Here is a 20955-nt window from a genome sequence, read left to right as displayed (position 1 = left end):
GAAAAGCAGCTCCCTGATCAGGCCACCCCGACAGCGGCGGCATGGGTGGCCACGCGGCAGAAACCCGGTGGTGGGTGTCAGCAGGGCGCGGACTGCACAGAGCCCTGGGTGTTCCGCGCAGACGGTGAATCATGGAACACGACATCAAGCGCGGATGACGTACCGTACGGTGACTAACATGACACAACAAATCAGAAGGAAGGAAGGAAATCTGACCACAGCGTCCAGGGATGATCTGGGTGTGGATGGGTCGAGTGGCCTGCGGACTAACGCGAAACGTCCGAGGACCGTCCCCAAGGGCTTCCTCTCTGCGGTTCGGCTCCGCACTCAAAATGATCCTGTAGCCTTCAGGCTGGATGTCCGCCAGGGCCTGGAGGCTGCAGCCTTGACCTCTCTTCAGTACGTTGTCTCTGTCCACCAAATAGGGCGCCGCTCCCCTCTGGTCGAGCTGCCCTCGTTCCTGGGCCGCACAGAGTCAGGCGCCGTGGGAAGGAGCGAGGAATCCCACGACTGGCTGAGACCCGTGAAGGTGGGAGGTGGCTAACCCCAACCTCACACCCCGCCATGCGGGTGGGGTGGGGGGTAGATGGGATGGAGAGCCGGCAGCGTCGGTGTTTTCCACCTCGAACGATGGGAGGTGAGAAGGGCAAAGTGTGCACAGTCTTGGGGAGGTGTTGGCAAGGAAAACGCTTCCAAAAATAGTTCTCTTATGTGTCCGGGCTCCTGAATGCCTTCATTTGGCTGAGGGATAAGAAGGATGTGGACTCTCCATCTCTCAGCTCTGTACAAGGTGCGTCCCGTGTGCAGGACTGGCTGGTTCTCGCCGGAGCTGCAGTGGATAGTGCTGTCTACCAGCCGCAGAAACGGAGGCTCTGAAGGACAGCCTTTCCCCTGGTCAGTCAACCAGGACTCGGCTCCAGAACTCTCAGCTCCCAACATCTTGCTTCCTGATGCTAAATCAGTAGACCATTCGCAGGTCCACCAGGCTCGTTTCACTTTGTCCCCATCAGGCACTAATTAATGTCATTGCTTTCAGAGCCACACAAGTTCGCTGAGCTTGTGCTTCCCCGAGATAGCCGCATGACCTCGCAACCCTTCCTGATTCTGCAGACCTCAGCCTGCCCAAATGGTCAGGACCCTTGGCACCAAGACAAGATTGATTCTGCTCACCCTTGGGGCCCGCGGCCAAGCTGGGCACGTGACACTGTGCGCACTTCGAGACTCCGGCTCAGCAATGCTGACCGGCCTCCTCCAGGCCCCTGGAGATAGGAGGGACCTGACTCTAGCAATTCCATCATTCCTTAGTGTATGTGGCCTCGCTGGACTCTCTGCCCCTTCTTCCACCTCCCTGGTTCAGACAATAGCACCCCCTTCTTCCTACATCTTCGTCTTGAAATCTCCATCAACTTCGACTTGTTGTCTGGCTCACAGGCACATCCTCTCGTTGGCCGTGTCCTCTGAACTCTGCCCGTGCCGTGTGCGTAGAGACAGCGCAGTAAGGGCTTCGGCTGAAGAGTGGCAGAGGGGACAGTCCTCACCATTGTCTGACCACACGCCGGTGCTCACATTCCCCACCTCGCTGTCCTCCTACCTGCCTGACCTGCAGAAGACCTGTCACCCCGCCATGCCTGGGTCGTTGTCCACCTTGTCCATGAGAGCCTCCCGCACAGAAGCATCTCCCAATAGGGACCGGTAAGTCTTGTGATCCATTTAAGCACAATCAATTTCTTAGAGTAAGAAATGGTTCCAGATGCGGGTGCTGACGAGATGCAGCCTGGGGGCAAACACATCCAGAGGGGCACAAAGCCGAGGTCAGACATAGCGGAGTCGAGCCATTGAGGTTTGAGGATGGGTTCATGGAGAGCCCCGCAGCGGGGAAGAACTCAGCAACACTGGGCCATCCAGGCGGGGATATGGATTTGGACCCCACAGCAGGACAAGACCAGCCCTGGGGTCGGTGGATGAGGGCTCCCGGTGGGGGTGCAGCAGATGCTTTAGGGACCCCTGCCTCTGGTCAGCTGTGGTTCAGGGATCTGGAAGAACGCCTTCCCCTAGAGGAAGGATGGAGTGCCTCTGGCTTTGGGGAGACAGAGAATTGCTGAGGTTGCAAACAGGCCAGAGCTCATCAATAAGTTGCCGTAGGATGGTGGGAACGAGGCGGGAAGGAATCAAGTGAGTACAGGCCGAGTTTGGAAGTAGAGTCCCCACACCCCTGCCCCAGGTGGGCACGCCGCCAGCCAGGGCCTTGGGACTGTCCGTGTTAACCCTGCTGAGCTGCTTTCAGACTCATGCCCCAGAAACTAAAATAAGTAACATATTAACCTCTAAGTCTGTGGTAATTTTAAAATCAGCAACGATTATGTAACACAGAGCGATGTTAGGTGGGGGCGCGGCCGGTAACAAGGATCCAGATAATTCGGGTCAAAATCCAGCTAAAGGTTTGGAGGCAGAACCCCCCCCCCCGCCCCGCCCCGGGGAGCTCCGTTTATCAGTGACTCCTGGACAAGAACAGACACGCAACTGTGTCCAGCGTGAGTGTTAAGGCACATTTTTGAAGTAGGGAAAATTGGTCAGGGAAGCCCGTAGGTGGTTTGGGGTATTGTCCTTTCTCTCTGTGTTTCCCGGCCTCCTTACCTGGTACCACACGGCACTGTCACACAGCGCTCCAAGGAGCTGAGGAAATTATGAGTGACAACATGTTCTCACAGTCATTAGGTCCATGTGTCAAATACGCCTGTGCAGAGAAATCAGGAGACATAGGAGTCGAAGCCAGACGGGGAGAGAGGGAGGAGAGAGGGGAGAGACCGTGAGACAGAGGAGGGGGTCAGGGAGAGAGGGACAGAGGGAGGGACGAGGAGAGGGAAGAGGAGGCACGGACGGTAGGAGCAGGTGTGGCCGAGAAACTGTGAGCCGTGCTGGGGACGCACAGAGACGCCCTGGTCCGGAGCCGACCAGCAAGGAGAGGTCTGGCTCGGTGGGGGACCAGGGGGAGGGGACACCGTGCAGGGCCACAATGGAAAGTGACCTGAAGTCACTGGGGGACCGGAGAGAGGAGAGGAGCCTCGGAGCCGTTTCATCCCAACCCTGGCGTGAGACTCAACACCTGGCGGGAGGTGTTTATGTCTCAGACACGAGGGACAGGAGCGGAAAGCTGGTGCAGGAAGAAGCCGTGTCGCTCTCCTCGTGGGAGCCGAGTGCTTGGCCAAGCAGCCTCCCAAGGCTGGGTGGGGTTCCGCCTTCTCGCTCCTGCACCCCCCATGGACTCAGGCCCTATGAGGTCCGCTGCACCACGGGCACTGGGCTGGGGATGTTGCAGACACGGCTCTGCCCTCCAGACTTTACATGCCCCACAGGGGGACGGAGAAGTGAGTGGCCTGGTGATTGGGTACCCAGCACTGTGGCCATAATGGGGAAGCTCACGGAGCTGTGGGGTCACCTACAAGGGGCTCAGCCCCAACATCCAGTAGGGAAAAGCACATCATGCTCCCAAAACACTTGTCACACTGCACTATAACGCCTGTCCCGTTTACCCTGTGTCAGGCTGCAGCGTCCCCGAATCGTTTACCGCTCTCATCTCCTCAAGGGTGCCACGACGGGCATGAAGCAGGTGGCCAAGAAAGGATCGCTGAGTGAAGCAGAAGTGGGTCCGTGATCCTGGGGAGGAAAGGATGTCGGATCTGAGAGTGGAGAGTGGGGGTCGCCGGCCACAGGGCAGGGGAGGGAGGGCGTCCCCTGGGCAGGGGACAGTGTGCGCAGTGGCACAGAGGGGCTAGAGGAAATGTGATGCTTGGGATCTCCGAAGATGTCTGCTGAGACTCAAGAAAAGAAGAGGCCCCTTTGGTCCCGATTTTGGAGGCGACCATCTGCAGCTTCCCCTTGTGAACGCATCATAAAGAGCGGGAAACTTCGTTCAGGATATGAAACAGTTGAGTCCAAACTCTCCACAAAGCTCACGTCACACCTGACCTTGTCTTTGTCATGATTCATTTGCCACATTCTTTCATGCATTTGTTCGACAATCATTTGATCACAGCATCAAGCGCATTTTTTGACCCGCAGAATGTACGTCGGAAGAGAAGGCCGTCTGCTGGCAGGCACGCCAGCGTCTGCTGTGTGCCCATCGCACGTCTTCAGCAGCCCGGGGAACACACCTTACGTCTTTGCGTGTGCAGGGGAAGGAATGACGCAGCCTCCAAAAGATGTAATCAAGGGAGATTTTCTGTTCTCTATTGCTGTATAATAAGAAAACACTCTGCAGCCTAAGGGCTTAAAACCACAATCCCTCGCGGTCCGGTGGGCTGACAACTTATAGCTCCCCAGGTCTTGTCAGCCCCTGCCTGTGCTCAGATGATGCCTGAGGCTGGGGACAGAGACCTCGTCTCACCCAGGCTGGGGACAGGGAGGCAGGGCTGGAATGGGTTTGCTTATCTGCCACATTGATACCTAAGACTCCCGCAAACTTGGTCCCTGCAGAGTCAGCAGGAAACACTGCTTTTTGGGGGAGAGTCCTTGGACTTGATAAGTAATAGGTCAGTTACATCTGAAGCTGATTGGTAAATGTGTCAGTAAGCTTTCCTACCAAGATTACAGGGTCGGTATTGCACTGTCATTAGCGAAACCAGAAGTTTGATTATGCAAGATTCATGACTCGGGCACAGTTTATCGCCCTTAGAAACATGCCCGTGTAGCAATCATTCTTCGAATTGTATTCAGCTCACCGTGGTGATGGTCACAGTCAGGAACACCTGGCCACCGGGCTCCTTGGACAAGGCTCCGAAATCTATAGAAGACACAATTCAAAGTGTTGTTTGCAATGTGGATTCAGCTAAAAATACTGTTTTGTCTCATTGCCGAAACAACGTAAGTCACTTTTCCTTTAAGGAGTTGAAATCTACTGTGAGTGATCTCACCCATCCCTCAATCACTTCCCAGCTGTTTTCTCCAAGAGAACAACTGAGCCTTTCTGGATATGTTTCCCCTTCAGTCATGTGAGAGTGTTTCAGTAAGTTATTTCCCAGCAGAGCTCTCTCGAGTCTAGAAAGAATCGGCTCTCCCTGAGCAATGCGCTTCAGTGTGATAAGCATTGAGAAATACACATGATTCCTCTTAATTCTCCCAAAATACATTTCTTGGAGATATTACTATGCTTATTGTCCCTGTTCTCCAGCAAAGGAACCAGTCTCCATGGGGAGACCCTCCCATCTTACAGGGAGGTACGGAAGCCAGCATCCCTCTCTCTCTGCTGCACAGCTTATTCAATAGCCAAGATGAGCGCGCTATTCCCTGATTCGCACTCAGAGCTCGGGGGCCTGTCCGGGGCGCACTGTGTGGTGTCTGTGCAATCACGGGCATGCCCGCTGCTCCCGTGAGGAGCCGACTTCCTCGTCTACCCAGTCCTCTACTGGACTGCTGCACAGACGAGTTTAAGCTCATTTTGTAAAAGCCCTGCAGATGCTAAGTATCGTTCTTCTCATACAAAAGCTGACTCAGCCAAGAAAAATCAACCAGTCTCTTCTTAATGGACTTTCTTCTCTTTCTTCCCTGCCTCCTGCATGCCCTTTCATCCTAAGAGAAGCAGCGTTCTGGGCTCAGCCTTCCCCTTCACAAGCTACTGCTCTGTCTCTCTTCCCTTCATCACTTCTTTTTTTTTTTTTTTTTTTTTTTCCAAGGAGCGCATACAGTCCCTCCCGCTGTGGCCCGGCAGGCACTCAGGACAAGACCCAGGTCCAATCTGCAAAGATACTTCACTGTCTGATTAGATCCCGGTTTATTTTGCTCTCTTTGGGGTGACTACTTAAAATATCCTAGAGAGAGGGGCATGTGTGCAGCTCCGTGGTTAAGCCTCTGCCTTCGGCTCGGGTCATGATCCTGGGGTCCTGGGATCGAGCCCCACATCGGGCTCCCTGCTTAGCGGGGAGCCGGCTTCTCCCTCTCCCTTTTTCACTCCCTCTGCTCCTGCTCACTCTCTCTCTCTGACAAATAAATAAATAAAATCTTAAAAAAAAAAAACAAGCTAAAAAAAAATTTTTTTTAAATATCCCAGAGAGAGGAGGAGTGAGTGTTGAGGGGATGTTTCAAGTGCAACGCCAGTACTTAAGGGTGGGTACAGCCCACCAAGGTCTTTTCCTTTCGGCTTTGACATCACACCGCATCTGTAGGTGCACCAGGAACGTCTCGTACCCGGTGTGGTTTACGGGATAACCGGTGAGCCGTTCCGTAGCACAGCTCATCAGCCACAGAGAAGGCAGCTCTCGTGGGAACCAACCTGCTCTCCAGGGCAGCTCCTCTGGAAGGAGCTTGAACCTAAATGCTGTGCCTCAGCGAGAACCGGGCCCCCAGCCCCCACCCCTGCATGGGGTCGAGGTGCGTGCGGGTGCTCAGGGTGATCCCAGCCACACCGCAACCCAGAGGATGACTTGCTTGCTGTGTGTCTCTAAAGTGTGTTTATTTCCTGCCCTAGATCCTTTTTCTGTGAATTGGTTTCCGATTAGGAAACAGATTGTGTTCTGTTTTGCTGGATTTGTCTCTGCTTCGGACAGATGCCAGACCCACACGGTTCTTCTGCATTCTGTTCTTAGTTTTCTAGGTCACTCCTGCCTCAGTCCTGCTTTATCATAAGGCCAACTTGTTGGACCCGTTGCTTTTGTTCAGTGAATCCGTACTTGGTTGGCTCTCCAAGTCGTCTACCTGTGGAGCCGCGGGGGGTGCGCGGGAGCCCGCTCGGGGGTCCCACTGTCCGGGACCCCGCCTCACTCAGGAAAACCAGAGCTGGACGCCAGCTCAAGCGCTAGAATCCAAGTCTACTCCACAGCTATTGCGACGAGGAGAGAGACCGAGTCCAGTAGGAGGTCACTTCCGAATGTGTGGGAGAGTGACCATGTGTGGCCCAAGAGCAGGGGGCGGGGGGAGGGCGCGAGATGCTACAAAGCATCAAGGTTTAGGGGAGATTCTGGCTGGAACAAACTGGCAGGTTCTTGCCGAGCTCGGACCAGGCAATGAGACACTGAGAGATAACAGTGTTGGTGAAGGTCAGGGAGCTCGGGTGCCAGGCATCTCCCAGGAGATCAGTGTCTCCGTCTTTCTGCACCTGTAGCTCCTGGTCCCCGTCTCTTACAGCACAAACCTTCGCTGACCTGTTCCTCCTCTGCGCTCCTAGGAGCTGAGGCAAAGAAGGTGTTGCGCAAGCTCCATGGCAGGGAGAAAGGGCTCGGAGAGAATGAGTAACGGTCCGGTCCCACACACCCAGCAGCAGCCTCCGGCAGAAGATGACCCTCAGCCGCGGGTCTCTCAGACACGTCTCTACCTGGGACCCGTGCACAGCCACCCTCCTGTGTCCCAGGAGCCAGACAAAGCAGAACTGAAACTGAGCAACAAGTTAATAAAACACCTGCCGTGTGGACCTGGGAACTTTCTCCTCAACAACGGCTCTTCGTGCTGATTTGTGATTTAGGCAGTGTGTGGTCACTAAAAAAACAAATTATATCAGGAAGCTGGAAAGGGCAGGAGGAGGGGCTCCTGGGTGGCTCAGTCCATGAAGTCTCCGCCTGCTGGTCTCAGCTCAGGCCACAATCTTGGGGTCCTGGGATCAAGCCCCACGTCGGGCTCTGCACTCGGGGTGGAGTCTGCTTGTCCCTCTCCCTTGGCACCCCACTCCTCCTCTCTCTCTTTCAAATAAATAAATAAAATCTTAAAGAAAAATCAGGAGGAAATTCTTTGAAAATGGAGAAGCCAGTGATTCCTAGAGCCAGTCGTGGAGGGTAGAAGTGGAAGAAGAGGAAACACACTGACAGCTGTTTTTCCCGCACCCGGGAGCGGGGCAGGACCAGCGGAACCAGCAGTGACACCCAATTGTTTAGAAGCACATGGACTGCCCTCCAAGCTGTATGTTCTAGCGTAGATAGTAAGGCTTACTCTTTTTTTTTTGTTTTAAGATTTTTTATTTGTTTATTTGACAGACAGAGACTACAAGTAGAGAGGCAGGCAGAGAGAGGAGGAAGCAGGCTCCCCGCTGAGCAGAAAGCCCGATGCGGGACTCAATCCCAGGACCCTGGGACCACGACCCAAGCCGAAGGCAGTGGCCCAACCCACTGAGCCACCCTTGCCCTTAAGACGGCACAGAAGTAGTTTGAGAATACAACCGTGTGGGATGAGGTGTGTTCCTTTGGGGATGTCCTGCTTGATCATAATCATAAGATTGTAAAGACAAGAGAAGATGCAAGATTAATCTATTTATGTCCCAAGTTTTGAAAGTTGAGACCACACATTGCAAAAAAGAGGGTGTAGCCCCTCTCCTCAGAGGTGAGTCAGAGAGCCTTTGTTTTTCTGAGGATGCCAGGGCCCTACATAAGGCAGAGGCTGCGCCCAAAACCTGCCTCAGGAGGTCAGGAGCCACCAGACACTGTGGGTAGGGCAGGAGCATGAGGGCCACCAGCCTCCCCCTCCCTCTGCTGCTGCTGCTGCTGCTCTGGGGCGTGGGGTCCCATGGCTTCCCCGCCGCGAGCTTGAGAGCACAAGAGCAGGACGCAGAGTTGGTCCAGGTAAATGCTGAATGCCACATGCCACAAAGGCAGGAAACTTACATTCTCATTTTCCCATGGTCAAGAGTAGAAGCTCAAGCAAGGGTGGGGTTCCTTCTAGGGTGACTAGAACATGACCAAAGCAAAGATGGACTTCCCCACCCACAGACTGTCCTTTAGAAGACAGAGGTAGAGGGGGCCAGAGAGAGAGAGAGCCCTGCCTGCCTGCACACCGAGCTCCCGGGGAAGCCAGACTCGGCCACCATGCCAGCAGTCACCTGTGGGATCAGGGCACCGGCACACAGGTTTTTTTTCCCCTTTTTGCACTGAATCTTCAAGACGAAAGAATTTTCTGCCGCCACAGAGAAATCCTGAAGATTCGCCGGAAGAAATAAAGAAGATTTCACATCCTGTGTTTCATGTTTTTTTCTCTTGATCAGAACTACCTGCGGAAATACTACCACCTGAGGACTGGAACCAGCAAGCCCGGCAGGCAGAGGAGCAGCAGTCTGGTGACTGAGAAGCTGAAGCAGATGCAGGCGTTCTACGGGCTAAAGGTGACGGGGAAGGTGGACGCCGACACCCTGGCTTTGATGAGGCAGCCCCGATGTGGGGTGCCCGACGTGGCTCCGTACGCCCTCGGTGAGAGGACCCTCCACTGGGAGCACACCCACCTGACCTACAGGTAAGCAGACGGGCACCAGCGCGAGGGCGCCGTCTCCCAGCAGAGCCGTGAGCCACGAGTTCTTACATCTCTGTTTTATTCCGTTTTAAGGCTTGAAAATTACACACCAGATTTGCCGAGAGCAGACGTGGACAGAGTGATTGACAGAGCCTTTCAGCTCTGGAGTAATGCCTCTGCCCTGACCTTCACCAGGGTCTTTGAGGGCCAAGCGGACATAATGATATCCTTTGTCAGGGGAGGTAAGCGCTTCTGGTCTCCCAAAACCATCCTGAACTTCGCCTCCCCCTGCACTGTGCTGAGGAGGCAGCGTTCCTGTTCCTAAAGGGCTGTGGGTTTTACCGGCCGAAAGGGAAAGAATGCTGCTGGGCTCCTTGTCACTGTCCTCTCTCCTCCCGTCTGGGGAAGCGGGATAGAAACGGGAATTTGTCGCACAGATCACAACGACAACAACCCCTTCAGCGGACCTGAAAACATTATTGCTCACGCCTTCCCACCGGGAGAAGGCATTGGAGGAGATGTTCATTTTGATGAAGAGAAAAGATGGACCAAGGATTTCAGAGGTGAGTGCACCAACTTGTGCTATGTTTTGCTTTCATAGGTCAATATTTTATCTGAAAGAATCCCTTCAGTAAAGCAAGCCAGCTATGTGATCAGCCGTAAATACTTTACTAAACACAAGCTTTTATTAAAACTATAATTTCTTAGAAAGGTAATGGTAACTCCCTTGTGTCCGTATATTTAAAACTGTAGGGGAATATTGTTTCTGCAAGTAGTTTTTACCAACAAAATATGTTACTCGGAAAATGGGACGTTTTAAAATCACACTGTCCCATATACAATCCCATACCAAAGTTTTCAAATGGTTATGTTTGGTGAAGTGGTTTTGGGGAATTCTTCTGGGTACTTTCCTATATTACCTAAATTTTCAAATCAGGCATAATGTAATATTTGTGAGCAAGAAAGAAATGATAAATGTTAATAGAATACTATTATGCCTCTGGTGTGTAACACTTTCTACCTCATTTTGTGATATTTGTTGACCAATGGGATTTTTCTGTGTTGGCGGACTTCATCCAAGAATCAGACTAACCCTCATCTCAGAAATTCAAACTTTAACCAAGGTATCTGGAATCATTAAAACCCTCTCCATTCTCTGATTAAACTACGCATGCATCACTACCCCACACAGACCCAGACCACCAGAAACACAGCAATGTTGCACAAAGCCAACAGCAATGCTGTGGTCATCTGGGAACTTCTGTTTTCTGCTGGGGTTCCTCAGAAGTGCATTCTGGGACCCGCAAACACGTCTTACTGCTGTCTTTAGATTTCAACTTGTACCACGTCGCAGCACATGAAGTGGGCCATTCCCTCGGACTGTTGCACAACGGCGACATTGAGTCCCTGATGTTCTCCAGCTACAACTACTATGGGGATAATCTGCTGACTCAGAGGGACATCGATGCCATTCAGGCCCTCTACGGTGAGCACAAAGGGGGGCACCTTGGACCGGCGACTGGGGCTCTGTATGTGGGGTTGAAATAAAGAGTTTTTAGCTTTGTCCTTTAAGAAAGAGCCTTCACTCCAAGTGATTTTGTGTTACTATAATAAGCCAACACTCCAGAACCTTTGTTTATGTTTTAGGATCTTCCAAAAATCCCATCCAGCCAAGAGAATGTCAAGTACCACAAGCCTGTGAAAGCAAGTTAACATTTGATGCTATTACCGAAATTCGTGGAGAATTGTACTTCTTTAAAAACAGGTGAAAAGAGTGGGGGACACCTGAGTGGCTCAGTGGGTTAAGCATCTGCCTTCGGCTCAGGTCATGATTTCAGGGTTCTAGGATTGAGCCCCTCATCGGGCTCTCTGCTCATTGGGAAACCTGCTTCCCCCTCTCTCTCTGCCTGCTGCTCCCTGCGCGCTCTCTCTCTCTCTCTCTGTCAAATAAATAAATAAAATCTTAAAAAAAAAAAAAAAAAAAAGGCAGGACACCTGGTGGCTCTCGGTTAAGCCATTGCTTTCGGCTCAGGCCATGATCTCAGGGTCCTGGGATCGAGTCCCACATCAGGTTCCTTGCTTGGCAGGGAGCCTGCTTCCCCTCTCCACCTCTGCCTGCCTCTCCGTCTGCTTGTGCATGCTCCCTCTCTCTCTCTCTCCCTGATAAATAAATAAATAAAATCTTTAAAAATAGATAGATAGATAAAAAGATTTTTTAAATTACCACGAACACTGACTTATGTTTTTAAGGTGTTCTCATATTTTGTTGAACGTTCCATATATTTCTTTAGTAATATATTTGTAATTTCTAATTTGAGTAATCATGCATTTACATGAAATGATTGATCCTTCAAAACTTTTAATCACAGAGCAGGGGCCTAGTGGGCCCCATGGAAAGAGCTTGTGACTCTCAGTCTCAGGGTCATGAGCTCAAGCCCCACGCTGGGTGCAGAAATTACTATAAAACAAGAGTAAGAATATTTATATCACAGGTAAGGCATTCAGTTGCCAGAAACTTGGTGGAATAAAAGGTGTAGTGAGTCCCTCCTTTACGACTAACACACATGCAGATCTGTGTGGTCAGGCAGACAGACAGAATTCCCCTTGTTGAGGTCATAGACTTGTCAGTGATGCAGCAAGACATGGTCTTCTAGTCCCTTTTGCGTCTCGTGTCCAGGATGGGAAATGTCAGTGAGTTAGAACAAACCAGTTCCTCTGAACACCAGTGCTCAGCGGTCTACACCAGGCCTGGGCAGTGTAGCCTGGAGCCCAGGAGGGAAGGGCCGGCCCAGCATGCTCCCGGGGCTGGATCTCTGGGGCCTGGGGCTGACACTGCAGGCGACTTTGCCATGGGATGCAAGCATGGGCCGGGCTGCTGAGGGGCGGACGAGGAGGACCCTGCCCCCTGCGGTGGCCTCTGGTCCTTCCCAAGGCTGGGAGCTCGCCGGGTGCTTGCGTCTGGGCTCCGTGGTCCTGGTGACCGTCCGTCTGCCCGTGTGGACGTGTATGCCATCCGTTCCCCGGGCTGCTTGGAGCAGCGCTGGCCCCTCTGTTAACCTCAGTTCTTGTCTGCTCCCACGGGGACTTCTGTGAGATGAGCCACCATGTAGGCCCGGCCTGTCGCCATAGCCCTGGGGGCATGTGTGACTCATCTCCCCGAGAAAACAGGCTGGAGATGGGCCAGCAATATGCTGCCAGCTGGACCGGCCCTTCCTTTTAAACCAGGTTCTTCCTACGCACAAGACCCTTCTACAAAACAGGGGAGCTCGGTGCCATCACTGACTTCTGGGTCCCGCTGTCAAGAGGAATTGACGCTGCTTACGAGGTTGCTAGCAGAGACGAAGTCTTCTTTTTTAAAGGTAAAGCTTCTGGGGTTTGGGGGTCAGTGTTTCTGAGTTCCATTTTCATCAGGTGCTTTGGCTGAACATTAAGGGGGCCATTTAGATAAGTCAAGACTCTTGAAGCAGATCTAACACGTGTGCTGTGAGCTTCAGAAGGATTTATGCACCTGGAAAGTGTCCCATGGCCTTTCTGCAGGTGCTGGGGCATGGCATATGGCTGTGCAGACCAGCCCCAGCTTTGTGAGGGACAGACGAGCTCCCATGCTGGAGGAGGTCCACAAACACACACAAAGTCCTCCGTCAGGACCCAAGCCAGCCAAGAGCTGAGTGTGCCGTCCAGGGAGGCACGCTAACCCACAGGAGTGCATGTGGCCCGGCCACCTGACCACATGCGGCCCTGCGCTAGGGAAGGGGGCCCACCGCGCTGCAGAGAGGCCCGGCCCAGGGGCACCTCCCTGGGGAATCAAAATCTCCCTGCTCTGCTCATTCCCAGCATGGAAACCCTGCTGACTGTCCTCCAGAGTCCCAGACAAGTTTTCACGGTCGATTTTTTGGTTGACAGATAGTAAAGTCTGGGCCTTCAATGCAGTTAAGATGAGGCGAGGCTACCCCAAGGACATTTACCACTCCCTGGGCTTCCCGCACACAGTGAAGAGCATCGATGCTGCTGTTCACGAAGAGGAGACCGGGAAGACGTACTTCTTTGTCGCCAGCAAGTACTGGAGGTAACGACGGACCCTTGGAAGTCAGGGTCAGATCCGTCCATGGAAGGAGAGTTGCCTTTTGTTTTTTTTATTTTTTAAGATTTTATTTATTTATCAGAGAGAGAGAGGGAGAGCGAGCAAGCACAGGCAGACAGAATGGCAGGCAGAGGCAGAGGGAGAAGCAGGTTCCCCGCCGAGCAAGGAGCCCGATGCAGGACTCGATCCCAGGACGCTGGGATCATGACCTGAGCCAAAGGCAGCTGCTTAACCAACTGAGCCACCCAGGCGTCCCGGAGAGTTGCCTTTTAAAATCGTTTACAGGTTGGGACACCTGGATGGCTCAGTGGGTTAAAGCCTCTGTGTTCAGCTCAGGTCATGATCCCAGGGTCCTGAGATTGAGCCCCACATCGGGCTCTCCGCTCAGCAGGGAGCCTGTTTCCCTTCCTCTCTCTCTCTGCCTGCCTCTCTGCCTACTTGTGATCTCTGTCTGTCAAATAAATAAATAAAATATTTAGAAAAAAAATTAAAAAGAAATAAAATCGTTTTCAGGGCACCTGTGGGGCTTCGTCAGTGAAACGTCTGCCTTCGGCTCATGATCTCAAGGTCCTGGGTTCGAGTCCCATGTCGGGCTCCCTGCTCAGTGGGGAGCCTGCTTCTCCCTCTCTCTCTGCTGCTCCCTGACCTCACTCATTCTCTCTCTCTCTCAAATAAATAAAATCTATAAAATTGTTCTCAGACGGTGCCAAACCTCCATCCTCCCATGGTGGATGGACGTAGCCAGACTGAGCATCTGTGAGTCTCCTACCTGGTGTCACCTCACCGTATCTGTCCTTGGAAGGCAAGGGACTTGTAGGATGGAGTTTAAAAAGGAGAATAAAAGGAGAGCACCCAAAAGGAAGCTTCTTGCCTGCAGTATTTCCCCTTGATAGGACAGGGAGTGGAGTCCAAGATGAAATTTGAATCAGATTTTTAGTTGATGCTACTCTGAGCAAGGTCTTGTCACGTCCAGTCTCCCATAACCCTGTCGAATTGTTAAAAGCTCCCATTATTTTCATGCTGGTGATGGGCCCACTCAGAACTATTGAAAGCAGATATCAGTTTTCTCCAAACTAAAAATTAAGGCAGCCCCCACCTCTCAGTTTTGTAGGGAAGATTAAATGAATCCATGCACTCAAACCACACAGAACAATGACTTACCGCTTAATATTGTTTTTTTTCTTTTCAGCATAACAGAATTCATTGTTTTTGCACCACACCCAGTGTTTTCTTTTTTTATTTTTGTTACATTAATCACATGTTCTTATTTTTCTATTAATTTTTTTTTTTTTACCAGGTATGATGAAAACACACGGTCTATGGATACAGGTTTTCCCAAAGAAATAGCTCATGGGTTTCCTGGAATCGGCAAAAAAGTTGACGCTGTCTTCCAAGAAAGAGGTAAAGACCATCCAGTTTCTCCTTTTTCCCACCATAGAAATGACACACAAGCTGTTCCTTAGACATGAAAGCAAACTGCGTATGTGAAAATGGATATTGTTTTCACAAGTTCATGCAAAACCACTGTATCTTTGTCAAATATGATTTTCATTTTCATTTCATTTCCAGGATTTTTCTATTTCTTTCGTGGAAAAAGACAGTACAAATTTGATCCTCACACAAAGCGAATTTTGACTATCCTGAATATCAACAGCTGGTTCAACTGTAGAAATAAATGAAGCCTGACTCTCCCCAAGGAGAAAAGAAAAAGCAATACTCCTCATGAGCTCCAGGGAGGTGCTTTCCTTCAGCGCTTGACATTCACCTCTCGGCAATGCAGAGACGCGGACGCTCTGGCGCCATCTTGTTAAAGCTCGGCCTGGCCGCAGCCTGCGTTCCTGAGAAGGCCTGGCCTCCCGGACTCTCACTATTTAGCTAGCATTAAGGGAGTGCTGAGGTCATAGTCTATCCTCGGGCTTCCACAGTGGAAAGCTTTCTGTCCCTATTCTCTGCTGTTTGAAGGGATTAGACGTCTCATAATAACCACCTCCTCAAATGTTCTGTCTCTGAGTAGGGGAATTCACAGTGCAAGTGCGTGGGAAGGTAGCACGTACGGAATTTCTAGCACTTCCCATGGCATATGCGTTACGGGACAGGAAGCGGCTGGTTACTGACCTTCTCTTATTTCCATTTCAAACTAGGCCTTTAAGTCAAATAGTGGAAGGGACTGGGGTGCCTGGCCGGTTCCGTTGGTGGAGTGCAAGACTCTGGGTCTTTGGGTTGTGAGTTCAAGCTCCGTGTCGGGCACAGAGCTTACTTTAAAAAAGAAAAAGAAAAAATAAAAATGAGCCACTTAAAAAAAAAATGATGATGATAATGGAAGAGACTTATTGAGGTTTGGCTAGGTCCTGGTGGGAGCACTGGGTGAAAACTTCTCAGCTGTTCTCCGGGCTAGCTCCATCAAGTTTGGAGCTCATCCCTGAAGATCAGCCTGATGGTCTTGTCCCCCAGGGAGTTTCCCTCCAGAACACCCGGGGGTTCCAGGCTGTGTTGTGCAGGCGGACGTTTACAGGGCCTCGCTCATGCTGCTGAGGTAGAATGACTGTGAGGCAAATCGTCTCTTTGGCTCATACTTATCATGTCTCGTGGGTTTTCTGGTGGAGCTCTGGGGTTAAGAGTCCCTTGATTTTAGAGTGAATGATTTGTGTACTGTGTGTTGTTGACTATTATTTTTATTCTGTTTGCCATGAGAATAAATGCACGCTGAGAAGCTCTGGGCAAGATGCCAAGTCAGGTGTGTGAGCTCCTTCCTTTGAACCAAAGCCACAGAGGTAAGAGGAGGTTGGTAGGTGCATTCTAGAATCAGACACAAACGGGAAAAAACTTGAGTGGGCAGACAGAACCAGCTGGCATGGGGGAGGAAAGGCATCCTGTATGGGGGAGGCCCAGTGGCCCCCAAAGTGGGGGCCGGCTCTGGGAAGCACGTTCTGCTGGTGTCCCTTCTCTCCCCCCATTGCTGTATTGCTGGTGTCTATATGGCAGGCCTGGAAACATCAGGACCCCAAGAGACAAGGGACTCAGACCCTATGTCACACACAGCAAAAGCTTAGGTCCCTATAAGGTCCTACAAGCTCTGTCACCTTTGTCCTCCTTCTCTAGTATCCCCCCTTGGTGGCTTCATTCCAGGCATACCGGCTCCTTCGCCGTTTTCCAGCACGTGAGGGGTATTTGGGCCTCAGCCCTTACTCACTGAGGTTCCCTCAGAGGTTTGCCTGCTTCCGTCGGGCTCCTCCCCTCCAGCTTTGCTCAGACGTCCTCCCCAGTGAGACCTTTGCTGGCTTCCTCTTTGAGTATGACCCCATACGCCTCCCTGCCACATAGCCAGAAACATACTCGCAACTGTCCTGTACAACTCTGCCATGAACCTGGAGCCCTAACACCTTCTAACACGGTCAGTGACCCCCCCCCCATCGCCTCTAGTGTTCACCCCCCGGCGGCTCGCTTCAGCAGAGGGTCCATGAGAACAAGGGCCATCGTTTGGGTTCAGCTTTGTTGTTGTTTTGTGTTGTTTGTCCGACTTATTGATGTAATTCAAGAACCAAGTGAGGGTTCCCAAAATTAATACATTAAGACTGAATGGATGCAAGAGGGCAGCGGAGCTGGGAGGCCGGCAACAGGTGTGTCACCAGCCTGACCAGCAGCTAGAGGACTCCGGCCTTCTGTCCTCTCTTAACTACAGAAGGTCAGACATAGCAGCAGCCCCCAGAAATGCCCAGAGCTGGAGACAGAATGTCTGAGTGGTCCCAGTGGGGGAGGCTCTGACGGAGAGGATAGGAAATGACAGTGGTTTGTGCTGACTTCCTCACCAAACACGCTGCCCCAAGTGGCCTTGAGTCTATCTTGGTCCAGCTCACAGAGAACAAGCCAGAATCCAGGCCTTAACCCACCTGCAGAGCCCAGGGAACCTGATAGTTCTGTGGGAACATTTGTAATACACATATCTCACAAAGGACTTTGACCCAGCATATATAAAAAGTCCCTGCTAATCAATAATAACGTGACAAATAATCCAATTAAAAATGCACAGAAGCCATAATCAAATCAAACTAGTCATAAAGAAAGATAAAAAGGCCAATAAACACATGAAAAAAGTACTTCATATCATTAATTATCAAGAAAGTAAAATTCCTATAACGTATTACTACAAAACCACTAAACGTATTCCTATTAATGACTGACAACACCAAGTGAGGACCTGGAATATTTGTGCCTCTCGTATGATAGGGAAGTTGCCTACAGAGTTAAATATTTACCTACCCTATGACCTCCTCTGCCTGTTCTCCTGGAATAAGTGAAAAGCATACAAGAAACTCGTTTAAGAAGGTTCATAGCTTGATATACGAGCCCAAATCTGGAAATGACACATTCAGACAATTTAGTATTATAGACAAATGGAAGTGAGTGATTTACTAGGACACACAACAGCATAGATTAATCTAAAAACCATCTTCCACATAAGAGTTCATTCTCCTGATTCCATGCATATGAACTTCATGATTAGGAAAAGTAATTGATAGGGAAAGAAATCAGGGCAGTGATTGGATCTGAAGAAGGATTGGGATTGGGTGAGAAGGAGCCCAGAGAACTTGCTAAGGTGATGGAAACGTTCTGGTTCTTCATGGGCTGTGGGTCACGTGAACCTGTGCACCTGTGAAATTCACTAAATTATGTGCCCTTAACATGTATACACTGCACTGTATTCAGTATCTCAAAAATATAGAAACAAAAGAGAAACTAATAGAAAAATGATGTTTTAATCATTGTGTAACTACTAAGATAGTTACATTAAATTTAATTTAAATTAAATTTATTTATTGTAAACAAAAACAGTGGTTTGCAAATCTTCCCACAAACACTGGCCTAGATAGTTCTGTCTGTTTTGTCAGAAGTCCCTTTCAAGGAATTGATCGTTCCAATCTCATGTGAACTCTTCCAGAGAGAGCATGTTCCTTCGGTGTGTATGGAGAAGCCGAGTCACCGTCCCGTTGACACTGCAGAGACCACACGGCTGCCTATATCACTGGCACCTGGTCCACACAGTACTGAAGTCTGGCCAAGAAGCAGGATGAGAGGAATAACAATGGCAAAGAAGGTAAAAGTCACATCAGGTGGAAGGGTCAAGAGGGAAGGGCCCAGATTACCATTATCCGAAGACCATTTGGTCGCTTACGACGAAGAGCCCAAAAGAATCAAAACTCTTTGGACAGGACAGACATTTCAGGGTTTCCAAACATAACATCAACATATCAAAATCCTTTATATTCTTATACTCTCACAACAAACAAGTAGATAAAATATAGAAAATAAAGTACTAACAGCTACAGCAAAATCTACGATCTATGTAGGAAATAATCTAGTGAAAACAGAACGAGACTCCAATAAATAAAATTTTCAGACCCTATAAAGGAAAAAAATCCGAACACCATATAAGTGTATGGAGTGATCTAACACTCCAAAGATGAAAATTTCCCCTAAATTAATTTATAAATGTAATGAAACTTCTATTAAATCCCAATGGAATTATTTAGGAAACTTGATTTTGAAGTTTTTTTACGAAGGAACAAATACACACAAGTTGCTAAGAGTTTTGACAAAGAACAAAGACAGAGGGAGTCCCAGCAGACATGAAAACACATCACTGAGCCACTGTGACATCAGGGCATGGGCCGATACAGAAGGGGAGACAGATGCTAACGGAACCAAGTACGAGTCCAGAAACATGCCCTCGGGAGGACAGAGGTGGCATCACATGTTAGAAGGAAGATCGTGGATTATCAGATTAATGTCTTGGAGAACACCTGCATGTTATCTGGTCAAACAGAGATGCATTCTAGCTCTCACCACGTTTTCGTGATTTCTACTCTTCCCCACATGTTTCCATGTCTTGCTGGACACATGCAAGGGTCGCACTCTAGCCCAGCGCAATGGTTTGGGGTCGGATTGGTAGTTACGGACAGTGAATTGTGAGTGCAGGTGATGTGGGGCTCTTCTGGGCTAAAACATTCACCTGCCTCAAAAACCCTAAACATTCCAGGAACACAGCAGAAGTCGTGGGTCATACACCTCTGATATTTGAATGCTTGTTTTTCTCTATAAATATGAAAATATATTTGAATGCTTATTTTTCTCTCTAAATATGAAAATATAAAAACACATGTTTTTATCGCCCAGATTTTCCACGGAGCAGATGTCATATTAAGTAGTCTCTCTATTGTAATAAAAGAAAAAGTACTTTTTGACCACCACGTAGGTGACGCTCTGTTTTAGGCGCTTTGGATTCATCAGCAAAATATCAAGAGCTGTGTTTGTGGGGATTTCCGCTCAGGGAAGACAGACAAAGAGTAAATACAATCAACAGAGCATGCGGGAAGATGGCGACGTTCCGGGGACGCACCCAGGGTGAGAGGAGTGAAGCCTGTCCCCAGTGTCCCCAGCTGTCGGGTTGACACTCGTGGACAAAGGGGCCCTGGCAGGGATGCCTGGGGAAGGAGCAGGGGCAGGGCACCTGGACGGGTGGGGAAGAGTGCTGCAGCAGGGGTAGCCAGCCAGGGTGCAGGCCCCCGGATTGGGCATGCACCGCTGGGGCAAGGAAAAGCCGGGGGACAGTGTGGCTCCCACTGCGCGGGGGGCACCAAGCTCAGGAATGGATGGACAGAGGGGCCTGAGCAGAAACTTCCCCGAGGCCATTGTCCCAATATGCTCAGTGCTGAGGAGCGGGAAGATGGGCAGGAAGGCCACAGACACTGGGGGCTCAGCACCCCCGTCCTTTCCTTGCCTGCACCGACACCAGCTTCCTGCAGGGGTCACGAGGCCTCCTCCTGCAGACGGCAGGTGGTCAGCAAGGCTTCAACTGTCCTTGGATGAAGTTTTTCCTTCTATTTCCGCAGCAAACGGTGATGCGTCCGGACTTTGGGGTGCATCCCCACCCCCCATAGGCGGTACAGCTGCCCTCCTCTGTCCCCTGAACTCCCTGAGAAGCTGCTCAGCAGGGATAAAGTTCCGTGGGCTGGTGCGCGGTCCTGTGGCCTCCGGATGGGTCCGAGCCACGGTGGGACACGCCATGCAGGAAGCCCGTTCGACCACATGTGGCCTGTCCGTCACCTTCTAAAACTGTGACTCATGATGGGACATTAAGAAGGTGAATTTAAGGGCATGGAGGACGACCCTGATGTGGAGGGACTCCGGCCCTTCGGGGAGCTTTCTCCGTCTGTGTTCTCGCCTGGGCAAGCCGCACCCAAGGAGTGCTGGCTGGTGATGCCAAGGGGTCCCTCGAAGCTGCCTCGTTCCCTCCTGGCCAGTGGCCCGCGTGGTTTCTGCTCCGTCGGCCGCTGGCCACGCAGCTGCCCTGTGGACCCCGAGCGCCCCCTCCTGGCCTCGCATGGCCCAGCCCAGCACCCGCTCACCGCTGGGCAGGTCCCCATCTCCCAGGACGTGGGTCACACCACTCGCCTGCCAGCCCAGCCTCGGGGCGTCTGAGTTGACACAGGGACACCAGTCCCGGACACTTCACCTGTATCCAGGAACGAGCTTTCATCCCTACGAACACCTGCACGGAGACATAAAAACGCTGACGGTGTTCGCCTCCACGGGGCATCCCATTCCCTTGTCATCCTTCTGGGTGTTTGAAATTGCTCTTTTTTACAGAAACGTGTGCAGGGCTGTATTACTAGACTCTC

General features: G+C 51.0%; 1 protein-coding gene across 5 annotated transcripts; it reads left to right on the top strand.

The window, feature by feature from the left end:
* The first annotated feature begins 242 nt into the window (after window positions 1–242).
* On the top strand, window positions 243–20926 carry LOC101689258 (interstitial collagenase). Of its 5 annotated transcripts, XM_013062430.2 has the most exons (14): window positions 243–529; window positions 1432–1692; window positions 8957–9201; window positions 9292–9440; window positions 9636–9761; window positions 10529–10684; window positions 10846–10963; window positions 12424–12557; window positions 13102–13264; window positions 14577–14680; window positions 14849–16050; window positions 18216–18371; window positions 19547–19678; window positions 20167–20926. In XM_013062430.2, exons 3-11 carry the CDS (start codon window positions 9050–9052, stop codon window positions 14956–14958), a joined length of 1212 nt encoding a protein of 403 aa, XP_012917884.1. In that variant the 5' UTR covers window positions 243–529; window positions 1432–1692; window positions 8957–9049; the 3' UTR covers window positions 14959–16050; window positions 18216–18371; window positions 19547–19678; window positions 20167–20926. The 5 variants fall into 5 exon arrangements, with proteins under 5 accessions (XP_012917884.1, XP_044933432.1, XP_012917883.2 ...); XM_045077497.1 differs by having other exon boundaries at window positions 453–1692; XM_013062429.2 differs by lacking the exons at window positions 243–529; window positions 1432–1692 and adding an exon at window positions 8344–8537.
* Window positions 20927–20955: the final 29 nt, after the last annotated feature.

This window comes from Mustela putorius, unplaced genomic scaffold (genome assembly GCF_011764305.1).
Source record: "Mustela putorius furo isolate JIRA1106 unplaced genomic scaffold, ASM1176430v1.1 tig00000198_pilon_pilon_pilon, whole genome shotgun sequence".
Lineage (NCBI taxonomy): Eukaryota > Metazoa > Chordata > Mammalia > Carnivora > Mustelidae > Mustela > Mustela putorius.
Note: the sequence above shows the minus strand (reverse complement) of the source record. Positions and strands in the feature narration are given on the sequence as shown.